General features: G+C 37.9%; 1 protein-coding gene across 1 annotated transcript in view; it reads left to right on the forward strand.

Annotated features, from left to right (window-relative positions):
- Mgat4d (MGAT4 family member D) overlaps positions 1-16,950 on the forward strand; it is a 42,173-nt gene that overhangs the window by 6,783 nt on the left and 18,440 nt on the right. Inside the window, exons 2-4 of the mRNA XM_078020751.1 lie at positions 8,374-8,538; positions 11,172-11,306; positions 14,296-14,429. Coding sequence (XP_077876877.1) covers positions 8,374-8,538; positions 11,172-11,306; positions 14,296-14,429 — 434 coding nt within the window. The remainder of the gene's footprint in view (positions 1-8,373; positions 8,539-11,171; positions 11,307-14,295; positions 14,430-16,950) is intronic.

Raw genomic sequence — 16,950 nt, forward strand, 5'->3', positions numbered from 1 at the left:
GGGGCGTTAGGACCCTGGGGGCGTGCCCTGGAAAGAGATTGTGGGACCCTGGCCCCTTCCTGGTTCTCTCTTTTGCTTATTGGCAATCACTTGAGCAGTTTGGCTCCATCCAAACTCCCGGCCACTGACATGTGGCCCCTCCACCAGAAACCTGAAACCCTTGGGTCTGCCTGGCCATAGATTGGAACCTCTAAAAGTGTGAGCCAAAATATTATCTTTTTTCTCAGATACTTGTTAAAGTGACAGAGAGCTGACTAACATACTGCCTCAGATGCTCTTTGTTTGGAACCACACTGGATACACATGAATGCATAAAAAACTTAAAGTAGGGCTGGGGTTGTAGCTCAGCAGAAGAGCACTCACCTAGCACATGCAAGGCCCTGGTTTCAATCCTCAGAACCACATAAAAATAAATAAATAAAATAAAGGTGTTGTGCTCAATTACAACTAAAAAAAAAAATTAAAAAAAGAACTTAAAGTGCCTTCGATATTTTAAGACCATGCCTTTTGGTCTTCTTTTTTATCCCAATGACTTACATTCCTCTGTCTGCACCACCTCATTTCAGGCTCTGTGTATTTATGCAGGTGCTTTCTTAGTCTGCAATGCCCTTCCTTGACTTTGCTGTAAGGCAAAATTCTACATAATCTTCAAGTCATTAAAATATTCCCTCTACTCTGAAATCTTTCTCACCCCTTTTCCTGGTCCTCAGTCCTAAGTGTTGATCATTTCTGCTTCCCCTTTCCTATGGCATTTTGGGGATAATTCCATTTTAATCATGATTATTAGTTGTTTAAAGATGTGCAACCTGATTGTCAGTTGATTTAGAAGAGAAACCTGACTTTACCTATGTTTATTTTCAGTAACATAGCACAAGGGGTGGGAGAAAGAATGATTGTCTTGCCATGCTTCTCCTTGCTGGAGGTGTTTAGTGAGTGAATAAAGCCAGTGGAGTCAGGCCAGGGTCATGTTGTACTGGACCTTGTACACCAAGGCAAGTCGTTTGGATTTTATTCAGTAAGCATTCAGGGAACCACGTACACTCCTTAGCAGTGTTTCCAGAAGACTAATTGTGAATTGGAGGTGAGAGACCAATTAAGAAGCAATTATAATAGTGTCACTAAAGGCAATAAGCCTGAACTATGTTAATACCAATGATGGTAAAGATAAAACAATTAAAGAGGTCTACAACAGTGTTCCTCAAATTTTCATGTGCATTGTCAACTGGGAATCTTATTGAAATGCAAGTTCTGATTTAGTAGGTCTGGGGTGAAAGACCTGAGATCCTGCATTTTTAACAAGTTCACGTTTATGCTAGAGATTTGTGCAGTCCAAGATGGCGGCCCAGACAGGTGGATGGCAAATACTCAAAAAGCAGTATGAACAAGGAACTGAATTTTTACTTTACTTTAATTTCAGGTAGTTTAAATTTACATTTAATAACTGAAGTAATGCAAACTATCTCTTCATCAACCAAACTCCAGCCTTCTGGTTGACATTTTGTGAATGTTATTGAAATTCAGCATTAAAAATGAGATGTGCTATAAGTTTAATACACAGGAATTAGACTGCTTAGAACAGAAAAAGGAATGTAAGATATCCCATTGATCTTACATTTTTGGATATAATGAATTAAATAAAATATAGTATTTAAATTTTCTTTCCCTAATTTCCTTTTACTTTTAAAAATGTGGCTACTAGAAAACTTAAATTTATGGATGTGACTTTGCATTTTATTTCTACTGAAAAGCACTACTTTGGTCCCTGCTGTGAGAAACAATAATCAATTGTACTTAGGATCCTACCTGGAATTTTTTTTTTTTTTTAATGAGCAGAAGTCATATTGGTTCACGACCTACATGAACCAGTATTTGTTTTCAGTTTCACTACAAAGATGCTCAGTTGACTCAAAGCATCTCATTACTGTTTATTTAAACCATGGCAAAGTAGATTTATAACATGTTGTCCTCACTAAATACCCAAGTGAATATTCATGTAACACGAATATTTTTAAAAAGACTATCAATAGCTGGATCTATCATAGAAGAACATAAGAAAGCAAATCTAAGATTAGAGATTTTGTCTTTTAACACTCTCTGACTACTTCTGTAAATACCTCTTCCTCTAGAGAAAACTCTTTCCATGTTTACCAAATTGATCCTTCAGGGACTTCTCTATATTCTGGAAACCCAGATATATTGCATCACTCATGATAAATGAACTCTGCACATATGATACATTTGAAAAGAGAATATTACCCATGAATCCCTAATTCCAAAGAGTTATACTGGTTACACTATGTCCACCTGCAATGTTTTTATCTACTATATGCATGGTCAAGGCTTAAGGCTTATCAGCTAGGTGCAGTTCTTTTGATTATAGCAGGATTCAGTTTAAAAATCACTAAAATCAATGCTCAATTCCTACACTGACAAATCCACTCATTACTTTTTTTTTTTTTGATACTGGGGATTGGACCCAGGGACATTTTACTGCTGAGCTATATCCCTAGTCATTTTTATTTTGAGACCGGATCTCCTTGAGCTGTGAAGGCTAGCCTTGAACTTACAATCCTATGTTCATTTCATTCATTCACCATATACATGTGATAAGAGCTGTAGGCCATTTGCTGTTTCAGGCATTGGGAATTTAGTAGTTAAAATAACCCAGTCTTGCTGTTCTCAAGCTTACATTCTAGAGAGTTCTGGAGATAGACATGAAGTAGTAAATATGTACAAAGAAATCAGCTAATGACTAGAGATTGTGTTAGTTAGATTTTTGCCACTGTGACAAAATACCTGAGAATACGAATTCATCAAGATCTAAAACAGGTAACATGAATGATAATGCATTCTGCTGTCATATATAAATAAAAAATAAATAAAAAAGATAAAACAGAACAAAGAGGACTGACTTAATTTGGCTCAGGCTTTCAGAGGTTTCACTCAGTCCATGGTCTGTGGTTACGTTGCTTTGGGCCTAAGGTAAGCATCATGGCAGAAGGGTGGGGTGGAAGACAGCTGCTTACCTCATGGCAGCCAGGATTAGAAAGAGAGAGAGTTAGAGAGGGAGAGAGAGAGGGAGAGAACATGCCAGATGCCAATGATAAAATATGCCTTCAAAGACATACTCTCAGGGACCTACTTCCTCCAACTAGGCCGCATCTCCTAAAGCCTCCATTACCTCCCAACAATGCCACCATCTGGGGAATCAAGCCTTCGACACAGGAGACTTTGGAGAACATCCCAGATCCAAAATGTAGTCGTCATTTTTTTTTTTCTTTTTTGAAGACCAAGAGGAGAGAAAGGGTGCTCTGTTACATAGAAAGGCAGGGTGGGCTTACCCGAGGCAGTAATGTTTCAGCAGAAAACTGAATGAACTTAGGGAACTGTAGCCACAACACCCCCCACCCCCCACCCCCCCTGGGGATGAGACCACTGCAGGAGGGAAAGCCCTGGGGTGGGGAGGGTTAGGCTCAGCAAGGAGTCCAGCATGGCAGGAGCTGTTGTCCCTCACTTCAGCAGAGAAAGCAGGAAATGAGGCCAGAGGAGAACCTGTACTTAAAGACTCTGGTAGATTTTCTAAGTGTGATGACAAATCTTTGGAGAGCTTTGAGCAGGGGAGTGATGGTATCCAGTTTTTGCCACAGACCACCCAAAAACTGTTACTTTTATATTTTGCCTTCATTATTTTTTTTTAAAAAAGTCTATCTGAAATTCATTGTAAATCCAAGTGTTTTAGTGCACCCCAAATCATTAGCTAATTTCTCTGCCAGTTGAAGTAGCATTTTTAAATATTCTTATGTCTCTCACAGGTTTTCTTTATATGTTTTGATGTAGCATTTTTTAATATTCTTATGTCTCTCACAGGTTTGTTTTATGTTTTGATGTATTGACTATCTAACAAAGAATTGTTCCTTTGTAGGATCTGGTGATTATAGATAATAACAATATTTTGTATACTTGAAAATTGATGAGAGTAGATTTTAAAGTATTCTTACCACACCCACAAAAAAGGATGGGAGGTCATGCATATATTAAGTAGCCCCATTTAGTCATCCCACAATGTATGCCTATTTCAGAACAACATGTTGTATATCATGAATATAGTCAATTTTGTTCAATTAAAAGTAAATTTTAAAAATTGTTTTCATTTTCATCATAGATTATACTTTTTCATTGTAAAATGAACTATATAATCTACCTTAATGCACTATTTCCCTATATCATTGTATCTGACATGTATATGGTAAAGTGAGAAACAAAAGTAGGTAAAATTCCAGGGTGATATAAAACAAAACATTAAAACATTTTCATCTTGGAGAAATGAGATCCCAATTCTTTTTTTCTTTTATATGACTTAAAACAAATTTTTGACCGCTCTATTGATTCTCTAATGATTTGTCTAAATATTTTAAGAAAGCAACCAAGATTAAAAGCTGTTCTCCACACACCCCCTCCCCTGCCTCATTTTCTCTAGGCTATATCCTAGGTCCTTTTAATAGGTTCTAAGGCAAGTCTAGGTGTGTTAAAGTCAACACGCACACAGGACAGTGATGCCTTGAATGGAATAGCTGGTCAGAGTGGAGATTCTCTTCTCTAGCTTCACTTTGAGTCCTGTCCACCTTGGGCACTGTATTCATCTGCAGGATCCAACAGAGATCCCCCATGTTGACATGAGGAAGAGGAAGAGAAAGACACACCCCTTCTCTGTCCTGGCTTAGATGGTGCAAACCAGTTCCACCCACAGCGCATCAGATGCCACCTAGACACGTGGCCAAATTATAGGCAAGAGACTCTGAGATGGACAGTCTTCAGGTGGGTGGCCATGTATCCAGCGAGAAGCCCACTGCTGTAGAATGGAAGGACAACCTTAGGGGGTGACCGTGAATGTTTCCTAGAGGCTTGAGTAGGCCGGAGTATTTCCCAAATCCTGTCTTAACTGTGGAAACCGCCTGGAAAGGAGTGCAGGAAACAGAAGGGAGAAGAGAGGAGGCCGTGTGAGATTGAGTCAACACTACTGTCGCCTCTTTTGCTCCATGGGACCCTTTTCTGAGATCCTTAAGACCTTCCATCGCATCTCTATGCCCATGGGTTTCCAGGGAGCCTCTGCTTTGTCTCGCCCCATCTCAGCCTCATCTCCAGTGGAGGCCAGGAACCAGCGAACAGCTCCCAGGGGAGAAGAATTGCCAATAATTAATTACCAGTTCCTACATCTCTGTAACTATTAATGATCAGGACAATACAAACAAAGTTTTTGAGCTTTTCCTGTTTCAATCTAATAATTTAAGACTTTTATTTCTACCTCTTTTTCTTCTATTTTCTGATGTTTGCTACTTTAATCTATAGTTATAAAGGAAAAGTTTTAAATATATTTTTTTAATTTTCACTATGTATGATCTTATTTTTAAAATTCTGTTGCTTCTATTTCATCTTGTAAACATTTTATAAAAATTATTTATATTTACGTCACTATGTATATCCAATGAATTTAAATGTTCTCTAATCCTTTTAGACCACAATTTTCTCATTTAATATTTTTTATCTCCAGCTACTTGGAAAACATTTTTTTAGTACATTTTGTTAAAGAATGGTAGAGGTAAGTTACCTTTACATTTATGAGAGGGTTTTTCATTGTTGTTTTTACATATGAATAATAACTTTTCTGTGCATAAAATTACTGGATCACAGTAGTTTTCCGTTCTAATTGCTTGTCCATCTAGCCTTGTGGTTTTTCCATGCTACCCTCAACCCTGTAAGGCCACAGTAAATTATTCAGGATGGTAATATAGCTGGCTTATTAAAGAAGCTGGAAACCTCGTTGTTCCAGTGTGATTCTTCTGGAAGACTCTCTGCCTCTCTTTCCTCCAGCATCTACTCTAACACATACACGCACGCGCACACACACACACACACACACACACAAACACACACACACACACACACACACTGCACTCACTATTCACCCTTTGCATGTAGCCCTAACTTCTTTGGGCTACCTTTTATCTCCGCATCCAGGGCAAACACCACAAGTTGTCTACCCAGTTTACAACAGCAGTCTCCCTTTTCCCTTCAGAGCAGAGATTATTGGGGGCAGCAGTGAACCAGCTGAAATTTACTTCATTTCCCAGACTCTGTCTAATTCCATTGGGAGCTGCATGTGGAGTCAGATCTCTCTCTTCCATTATCTAGGGGCAAAATGGCATCCCAGGGACTTTAGAGCTCTGACCCCCACCCCAGTCTGCACCCATGGGAGAATGAACTGCAGAGTTCTTGTGTCCCTGAAGACACACTTCCCTCTTTCTTTCCAACACTCAGTCTCATCACTGTATCTTCCTCAAGCCTTCTGAGGCTGATTTCAATACATACCTTCTCCCAGTCTATACTTTTCTGCTCTCAAATCCCCACATGCTGTGTATTTAGCCCCTCCAGCTTTCTGTTTCTATGCCTGAAGTCTTCCTATTGCTCCAAAATCCTTGTGCTTTCTGGAATTCACAGTCAGGTGCTACAGTTGCCTGTATCGAATCCTCTTCTCTGACGTTCCCTGTGCCATCTTGTTCTTGGACCTTCCCTGGGGACCCAACTTCCCCTGTGGCCTGTCTCAAGTGGTGGCTGTTTTCTCTGTCAAACCACTTGTACTCCAAGTTGGGAAAATGCCCTCTTTCCTTCTCACTGCTGCTTCCAGAACTTCCTCCCACCATTCTTCCCCAACTGCCTCAGTATTTACTCAGATGATATCTTCTCTCCTTGTGTGACTCAGAATCATGGGTCTCTCTCTCTCTCCCTCATTCCTTAAGGATTTTAACCATGCCATTAGTAATAACTGCTTGCTTCATAATGTCCATTTCAAACATCCCAATCTCTGACCACCACCTCCAAATTTCCAGGTCACCCTCTTTAGTACCCTGATGCCAGTGACACTTTGTCACACCAAGATACAATCTGATGATTATTCTAGCTTTTCATGCCCCTCATTACTACCTTGTTCTCACTTTTTAAAAAATTCCGTGGACAATTATCATAGTTTCCTGGCATATACCCTCAAGAGAGCATCCCTGGTTTCTCTCAGTTACACTCATTTGGATAAAACACACTCTCGTGAATCTACTTCTTATTTCATACTGAATAGCTACCCTGATGACTTCATATAATTGGAGTAAAACAAGCATTCAATGACTTCATTTCAAATTCGTGACACTAACTTCAAGTTAATGCTTCTTCAATATTGTTTTACGCACCCCTGTCCCGTCCAACCTCCTCCTTTTCTAGATTATTTAGTATTTTTTCTCTTAAGCCTCCAGTGTCTCCTCACTACCTTCACTCTCAGCCTGTGACTGTGGTTCTTATTTCACTGAGAAATAAAGGCAATAAGAAGAGAGCTTCCAAATGCTCCATCACCAAGGGAAAGGCCGCCTTCCAGGTGAAGTGCCCATTTCACCAGGGCTCTGTCCTGTTGTGACGGCTACAGCTGTCCCTGAATCTGGCGAAAGCTAGCCCCTAGGTTCCATCCCCTCTTGTCTACTTTCCCATGTCTTGTAAAATTCTCCCTGCTTCTAGGATCATATCCATCAGTGTCCAAGACACTGTTATTTTCCTCCATCTTAAAAAAAAAAAAATCTCTCTTGACCCCACCCCATTCTAGTTTCTGCCTCATTTTTCTGTTTTCTCATATAGCAAAGCTCCTAGAAAGAGCTGTCCAAAATTCCTGTCTCTAAGTCTTCTTCTGGTATCTCCTGAATCTACTCCAAATCGGCTTTCACCTACATCACATTACCAAAGTCACCAAGTCACCGTTGTCCCTTCAATACATTCAACAGTTGATCTCTCTCATCAACTTGACTTCCCTCCTTCCTTTCCAAGACTCTGTATGCTCCTAGAGGGCCTCCTCCCTCACCAGCAAACCTATCTCAGCCTCCTGTAGGCTTCTGTGCCTGCCGATGTGGAATGTCCTCCGGCTACCTCTGTGCACATGGTCCTGGTCATTTCTTCAGATAAATTCTTAAAAGTACTTTTTATGAGTCAATGGATTTTCACTTCTAAATGCAAATCTAATTCCTGCACAATTTGGAAAACATAGGAAAAGTACAAAGAAATAAGGCAAAAAATCTTTCGAGAATCTCATTTCCACCTATGACTAATATTTTGTTCTTCCTTTTTTGTCTTCTCTATAGGTACATATCTACTCACGTGTTATGCAGTATAAATCCACATATGTATACATATAATACACAAGTACCATTCTCTATGTGGGTATATATATTATAGGTAGATAAATATAGATTCATATATTTTCCATGATATGTTTTGCTATTACAGTAAATTTGTATGATATAATTACCACATGTATAAATATATGCAAATATGTTTTCTTTGTAGACAATCAACTAATTAGTTGTAGAAACCACGTTTTGGAGTTTAGGGAAACTATGCTGCATTTAAAAAACAAAACTGAAAACAACCGTCAGGAGCTGATAAAAGCCTTGAATCAGATGAAGTATGAAATTACACTGAGAGAGAATGAGTCCAGAAGCTTAGGTTTGTGTTGCTTTTCTTTTTGTGTATGGTAGTTTGTTGGTTTTAGGTTTTGTTTTTTGGAGATTTTGATTTAAAGCCTTCTGATTTTAGGGCATTTTGCCTTGATTAAACACAACGAACTGGTACCCATTCTTTTATTGGGGGACATACAGAAATCAGGTAAGAGATTATCACGGATTCACTCTCATCTCTACCTTGACGATGCTCTTCCTATTTTCTGTCTCTGAATTGTGCCTTCCTGGATCCACCCTACAGATGCAGCCGTAGACCTGGGCATCACCTGTGAGCCCACCTGCTCCCTCTTGCTCACTTCCAGTCAGGCAGCACACAATTCTCTTGATTCCTCATCCTGCACATCCCACAAGGATGCCCGCATTTCCCCCCCCGCCCTCTCCACTACACCAGTCAGCCCCGTCATGCCTCATCTGAATCACCCATACTCCTGATTTTTCTCTCTTCTCTTCAGTCTTGTTCCTACCTATTTATATTGACTTTAACCAAAATGTAGACGACGCCTTCAGTGGCTTCCCATCTCTGCAAGATAAAAATCCCTGCCCTGTGCTTTCCCTGGATAGTCAAGCCTTCCCCCCATTCTCAACCCCTGGCAGATTGTTTATCCTTTCACCAATTGAGGGTGTTCTGAGTTTTCAGCTATTACAAAGAACTGTTGCTGTAGATTCACATACATTTTTTATGAAGATAAGTTTTCATTATTTTGGGATTATTACCTAAAAGTCAGGCTGATGGGGCATATGGCAAGTGCATGCTTTACTTGTAAGAAACTGCCAGACTTGTCAGAGCAATGGCACATGCCTACACTCCCGGCGACTCAGGAGGCAGGGGCAGGAGAATCACAAGTTCAATGCCAGCCTAAGCAACTTAGTGAGACCCTGTCTCAAAATTAAAAATGAAAAGTGCTGGGGATGTGGCATAGTGGTTAAGCACCTCTGGGTTCAATCCCTGGAACCAAAAAGAAAATAAACTGATAGATTTTTTCCATAGTGCATGTGCCATTCTGAATTCTCTACAGCAATGTATGAGAGTTCAGTCACTCCAGTTTATTACAGCCCTGCTAGGGTTAGAAGATCTCAGTTTTAAGTTCTATTTCCTCAGTGGCTAATGATGTTGAACATTTTTCCATTTTCTGTTTTTTTTTTTTTTTTTGGCCATTCATCATCTTTGAAGAAATATATTTTCAAACCCTTTTGCCCATTTTTTTTAAATTGACTAGTTTGTTTTCTCATTGAGCTTTGATAATTCTGTATATTAACCAAATATATGTCAGATGAATATGTGAATTGGAAACATTTTCTTCCAGTCTGTGGCATGTCTTTTCATTTTCTTTAGAGGGAAAATATTTGATGAAGACTAATTATCAATTTTTCTATTGTGTACTGATTTATTTGGTTAGTTATTTATTTGTTCTGTGTTGTATCTAAGACCTCTTTATGTAGCTCAGGGTCATGAATATTTTGTTTTTAAATTTTTCATAGTTTTTATGTTTTACATTCATGTTTTTTACTTTTTTAAAAATTTATTTATTTATTTATTTGTGGTGCTGAGAATTGAACCCAGTGCCTCACATATGATAGGTAAGCAATCTACCACTGAGCCACAATCAAAGTCCCTGTATTTTACTTTTTTAATAAATATTTTTTAGTTGTAAATGGATTTTTTTTATTTTATTCATTTATTTATATATGGCCCTGAGGATTGAACCCAGGCCCTCACACATGCCAGGCAAGTGCTTTACCACTGAGCCACAACTCCTCCTGTTTTTTACTTTTTTTAAAGATAATTTTTAGAAGTGATATAAAATATAGACAAAGGTTTGATATTTTTTTCCCACATGGATGCCCAAGTGTTCCAGCACGTTTTTGTTAACTGTATATTTTTTGCATTGATTGCTTTGCACTTTGAATTTGAATTACCAGAAGTCAGCATATTATCTGGCAGAGAAAAAAAATAACTCCATAAATGTTTAGTGACTTGAATTCCAAAATCAATCAACCAGGACTGGGGACAGAGCTGGGTTGAGGAGCAATTGCCTGGTAGATAGGCAATCCTTAGCACTGAAAAAAAAAAAAAAACCCTCACCTACATATTTATGAATCTATACTCTGTTCCACTAGTCTACATATCTATTTGTATATAATACCATACTGCTTTGATTTCTGAATTATGTATATCAGTTAAAATTGGATTGTGTGAGGTCTCCAAGGTATTTTTTTTCAGAATTATAGAAGAAAATTCTAATGAATAGTACAAATTGGGTCATTAAGGGACTATATAAAACAAAGTTATAAAGATACAAACTTTGCCAAAATGATGTGAATCAAAGTAACAGAGGAAATCATATGTAATAGGTTTTAGTTTTATTTCCTTGATTTGGAAATGACAGTTGATGTAGCTCATTGTACTAGGCTTAAATTAAATATTGCTTTAAAAATAAATATTAGTCACTAATATTAGAGCTATACATTATAGTATTTTGATTTTGATAATTCTCATTTAAGAGTATATTTCTCCTGAATACTAAATTAATCTGGATTAATTTACTAATCCCCTTTTTAAAAATATATCACGGGGGAAAAATCCCTGTGGCTATTAACTCAGAAGCACTATATTTCTTCTCTTAGATGAGAAAATGGTTACCCCGAGTGAGAATGAAACAGCATCTAATAGATTTGAAGCCTTGAAGTTCTTTTTTCCACATCTAAGGAAAGTTGCCAGGGTCTATCCTGATGTAATCATTGGCAAAGGAAAAAGAGATGGTAAGAAAACTTGAAATTGAAAAATTCAATGCAAATATTTTGGTGTTTTGGGATGTATATTTAAGTTTGAAAGTATAATTGGTGTTTTGGGATGTATATTTAAGTTTGAAAGTATAATCCATTACTGTCATACTCAAATTGATTTGTAGGCCACAGTCTATCTGACAGTAACTTGAACTACCAGCAAATTTTCTGACAAATAATTCCATAAATGTTTAGTGATTTGAATTTAAATTCAATCTTAATTCACAAGCTTTGAAAATAAGTCAATATGAATCAAATATACATAAAACCTCTGCTAAGTGCTTGACAAATCTGTTCTCCCTGGTTTTGATAAAAGCTTTTCTTAGCTGGTTATTTTCCTATTTTCCTACCTTTCTTGGGGTCAGAAAAAGCTTTACAGAAGGGGTGATGTTTGAGTTCAATCCTGAAGACTGAGTTCAAATTCACCAGGTATATACATAATAAGAAAAATTACTGGAGGTTGAAGCAGAAATATTAGGCCAAGTCTCCGAATGCCTGACATCTCATAAATCTCATTCATTTCAGAGAGTGAGTAACTTTACATATAGTGAGTGATTTTACATATAGGTTCATAGGAACATAACCATTTTCATTCATTTACTTATTATCTATGTCTGTTTCTGTACGAGATTACCATGAAAGTATTTATAACAGAGACAGTATGTTAGTGTTCATTTACTGTAACAAAACACCTGAGATAATCAAAAAGAGGAAGGTTTTGTTTTGGCTTGCAGTCCAGAGTCTTGTGTCCTATTCTATTAGGGTCTGTGATGAGGTAGCACATCATGGACAAGAACACATGGTGGAACAAACTTCTCACCTCATGGCAGCCAGGAATCAAAGAGGGAGACAGCAAGGGATGGGAGTCTAATATCCTGTTCAAGAGCACACCCCCGTGACTGCAAAGCCTCCTGCTAGGCTCTACCTCTTAAAGGTTCTATCACCTCCCAAGACCACCAGGGACAGAGAACCAAGCCTTTAACATCTGAGTCTTGGGACATGGCTTGACCCAAGAGTCTAATATGTTGAGTGACTCTTCACAGAACAGACTTGCCAACCCTCCTGCTCTAGACAGCTCCTGGAGATCAGGCCGGCTCTGTGTCACATGCCTCTGACATGTGATCCAAGCCTCTGTGTTGGGATTAGGATGCCACGTGGTGTTGTTCAACATCTGATGGGTTCCTTCTGTGTCCCCCGTGCTAACTTCTGTGCTTTCTGTCATTATGCCACTGAATCTGCTCTGTCCAATACAGTCATCCAGATGATTATTGCCATCTTCCTTTTCACACCTGAGAAAGTTGAAGTTTAGGGAGATTAAAGAGCTTTTTGAATTTATACTTATCAAACTCTTTAACTTCAATCTGGGAATAATTTGAATAAAGCATTTAAAATGTACCTAGGAGCACGGGAGGTGTAGCTCAGTGGCTGAGGGATTTCCAGCATGGGTGAGGCCCTGGATTTGATCCCCAGCAACAACAAAACAAAACAAATAAAAATAAAAATAACACAAAAACACAAAGTTGTTTTTCCCCCTAAGGCTTGGGAAGCCTTTCCCCAAATTAAATAGATGGTAGATCCCTCCGCTTCATTCCTGCCTCACAGCATCCAGTGAAGATCAACTGTAGCTGAATCATATTTCCAAATCTGAAAGGCAAACAATAAGTCATCTAGAAGATAACTCAGGAGAATGTCTTCATGACTTGAAGATAAGCAAAGGTTTCTAAACAAGAGCCCCAAAGTGTGAACTATAAAGAAAATCATTGCTACATTGTACTACATAAAAATGAAGAATTTCTCTCCATCAAGAGGCAAAACATTGAAAAGGGACTCCAGAGTGTTAGATGATATTTATAACACACATAACTGACAAAAGGATCATATTCAGAATCTGTAAAGAGCATCCATACTTCAATTTTTAAAATGCAGATACCTCAGTAGAGAAATGGGTAAGGGCTTAAACAGGGATTTCTCAGAACAGGAATCTAAAGGCCAACAAACATATGAAAACGTGTCCAGACTCAAAAGTAATCAGTGGAGCTGGGCAGGCAGCACATGCCTATAAGGCTGAGGCAGGAGGACTGAGAGTTCAAAGCCAGATGCAGCAAAAGTGAGGCACTGAGCAACTCAGTGAGACCCTGTCTCTAAATAAAATACAAAATAGGAATAGGGATGTGGCTCAGTGGCCGAGTGCCCTTGAGTTCAATCCCTGGTACAAAAAATTTTAAAAAAGTAATCAGTGAAATAATGGCTCCTCCTGTTGTTACCAAAGTTAGTTTTTCTTAACTAAACATTTCTCAATTTGTTATCTGCCAGAATCCGGAAATGATTGTTTTTCACTATTATTTTTTTCAGTTTTATCTCTGCTTTCTATAAAGAGGATCTTCTGAGGGCCTCACCTAGCCATTCCTGAGGGCCTCCTCCACCTTCCATGGGGAAGGGAAGTGGAGAGGCTGCATGTGCGGCCTGCCCTCATGCAGCAGGATACCGGGGCAGCCAGGACAACATGGCCTGTCCCCCGGTGCTGCACTCATTATAGGATATGGCAGGCACCAAGGACGTGGGTTCATTCCATCAAACCATTTAGAAATCACGTCAGACATTTTTTTTTCACAGATGAAAATATTTCACGGCACTTTTTTCCTATTTGGGGGGTTCCAGTGTGTCCCTAGGAAGAAGAGTAGAGAAATCGCATTGTGAGTTAGGTGAAAGCTATTAACAAATGGAACGAGTGGTTTTATTCTCACTGTATCAGAATACTCCAAGATGAGAACATGGACTCTCCAACAGAATTTCCTCCAACAGAAAATGAAAAAATGTGATAAAAATTAATGTAGTCTGAATTAGTTTTGTAATATGTTTTCAAACACTGTGGCTGTAAGACTAACCCAAGCACAGAAATGAGCACAGAATTAATGCTAAATTATGTTTGCTCTGTGGTTTAAGCTTCCTATTCCTTTGTCTGTAGTTACCTTTGCTCTAGGTATTTCCACGGTTAACAGAGGAGCACATAGTTACCTGAAGCAAACTCTGAACTCCATCATGACTAGGATGACACCTTCAGAAGAGAAGGACTCCGTGGTGATTGTCTCTATTGCAGATGTATGTACGAAAAACTCTCGCCCTAAAGTCTCCAAGTTGCCTTTCTCAGTTGTAATCATGGTGCCACTTTTTTCCTTTAATTAAAACAAACAAACAAACAAAAAAACAAACGTAGATGCCTTTTGGGGATTGCAGCCAATATATTTAATCCCTGCTTGGCACAACTGAGAAGAATTAAGTATGTAAATCTAAAAAGACAACATAATGGCTTAATGTGAGAGATATAAGGTTACTAAATTTTCATTGCATTTGATATGGGGTCCAGGCATACTATAAGACACGGAAATGATATTTACAAACAGAATATTAAAATTGATGCTTCAGTAATTCAATGAAAGGTTGGTATATGGATCCAGAGATAATTTATATTAAGTAACAGTAACTACCATTAATTGAAAGACTCCTTCTACACTGAGGAATTGTGGCCAATTTTTCTAGACATGACTTACAGCCTGCATTACATTAGTGTAAAGTAGGTATCGCTATCATGTCTCAGCCTTATAGTGAACTGAGCTTAAAGAAACTAAGTATTTTACCTGGTGATTAATACAGCAGATTTAAATTTTGGTCTCCCCAGTGGTTATAAAGACTTCTAATTTGTACCTACTGCCAGATTAATAATCACTGTATTATTTAATAATAAATTAATAATCACATTTTGAAAATTTGAGTCAAACCATAAAGTACTGTGGAAATATTAATGCCATAAGACTTTTTGGAGAGAAATTTGACATGATTCATAATTAAAATGTGTATATCCTTTGTCTCAGAAATCCAGACTCTGGGAACTTATCCTTAGGAGATAATCAGGCAGGTATTTAACCCAATAAAAATACAGCAAGATCGCATGATAGTTGAGGGTGCAGAATCTAGATCTGCATTGCTGAGGTTCCAGTGCTTGGCTCCTGAACCTGAACAACTTACTTAACTTCTTTGAGCCTCCCTCTCCTTATCTGTAAAATCAAGGTGATAATATTATCCATTTGGTAAGTGTGTTTGGGGACAAGATTAGCTAATATATTTAATGTATCTATATTTAGTGCATGGCACAGAGTAAGTGTATCATTGCTTTATAAAAGCATAATATTGACTTATACCACAAATATCTATCATTAACAGGATGATTAAACACTTTGTTATATATTTTTATAATGTGATACTTTGTAGCCAGCCATTGAAAGGTGACTGAAAATCTATACACACAGATACAGAATCATGTCCATATTATATTGTTGAGTTAAAAAAGTTGAAAAACATCACATGAAATTAATGTTATCTATGAAAACGAGAAGGAAGAAGAAAAAGGATATATAGATAGAGCAAATATATATACAAGAAAAAGAATTGAACAAACCTTAGAATAATGGCCTCCAAGATATTAATATTTGTTTTATTTGAAAGCTAAGAGAGGAATCTTTGTTATTCTTCTTTTGTTATTCCCTTTATTGTTTGAATTTCCTATAATAAAGATGTATTTATATGTAGAAAAAAAACCTGTAAACAAAACAAGCAATGGAAGAATTATTAGGAAAATAGAAGTCAAAGATTAAATAGTCATTCTAGTTTGTTCTAATTTAATTTCTTACTATTGGAAGCATACCATGTCAAGTCAGCTTTCTGTTACTGTGACAAAATACCGAAGACAATGAACTTAAAAGGAGGAAAAGTTTAGTTTGGCTTAGTGTCATAGGTTTCAGACCATGGAGGCTTGGCCATGTGGCCTTTGGGTCTGTGGTAGCACAGTACTTCATGGTGGGAACACATGGTGGAAAAAACTGCTCACCTCAGGGTATCCAGGGAGCAGAGAGACAAAAGGGAAGGAGCTCCAACATCCCTTTTAAGAGCACACTCTCTAATGACCTAATTTCCTTTTACTAGACCCATTTTTTTTTTTTTGGTACCAGGGATTGAACCTAGGGATGCTTAACCAGTGAGCTACATCCCAAGCCCCTGCCTTTAAAAAAAAATTTTTTTTGAGACAGGATTTTGCTAAGTTGCTTAGGGCCTTGCTAAATTGCTGAGACTAGTCTCCAAATTGTAATCTTCCTGTCCCAGCCTCCTGAGCTGCTGTTATTACAGGCATGCAGCACCACACCTGGCTAGACTTCACCTTTTATAAACCACCTTCCAGTAGCAACACATGCTGGGACCAAGCCTTTGGCATATAAGCCTTTGGGGAACATTTTTAGATGCAAACATAACATATACACAAGGCACATCTGCTGAAATGTGTAGACTAATAAGATATTGGGGAATGAATTTTAAAGTAGAATGTAGAAGGCTTAAGAAGTATAACTTTGATGCCTGGTTTAAATTATAATGTTGTTTCAGTGCATGACAAATAGTCATTGATTTGATTATGATTATAATAAGAAATTCAAATATTATATCATGTCTGATATTTTCAAACAACCCAATTACATACTTTCAGAGTTGCCTTTCAGAGTATTCCAGTTTGACAACAGAACTGTCATTCTGTCATCAGAATACTTTCAGAATTTTATATTGGATATGTTTATGG

Source organism: Ictidomys tridecemlineatus, chromosome 9 (genome assembly GCF_052094955.1).
Source record: "Ictidomys tridecemlineatus isolate mIctTri1 chromosome 9, mIctTri1.hap1, whole genome shotgun sequence".
NCBI lineage: Eukaryota > Metazoa > Chordata > Mammalia > Rodentia > Sciuridae > Ictidomys > Ictidomys tridecemlineatus.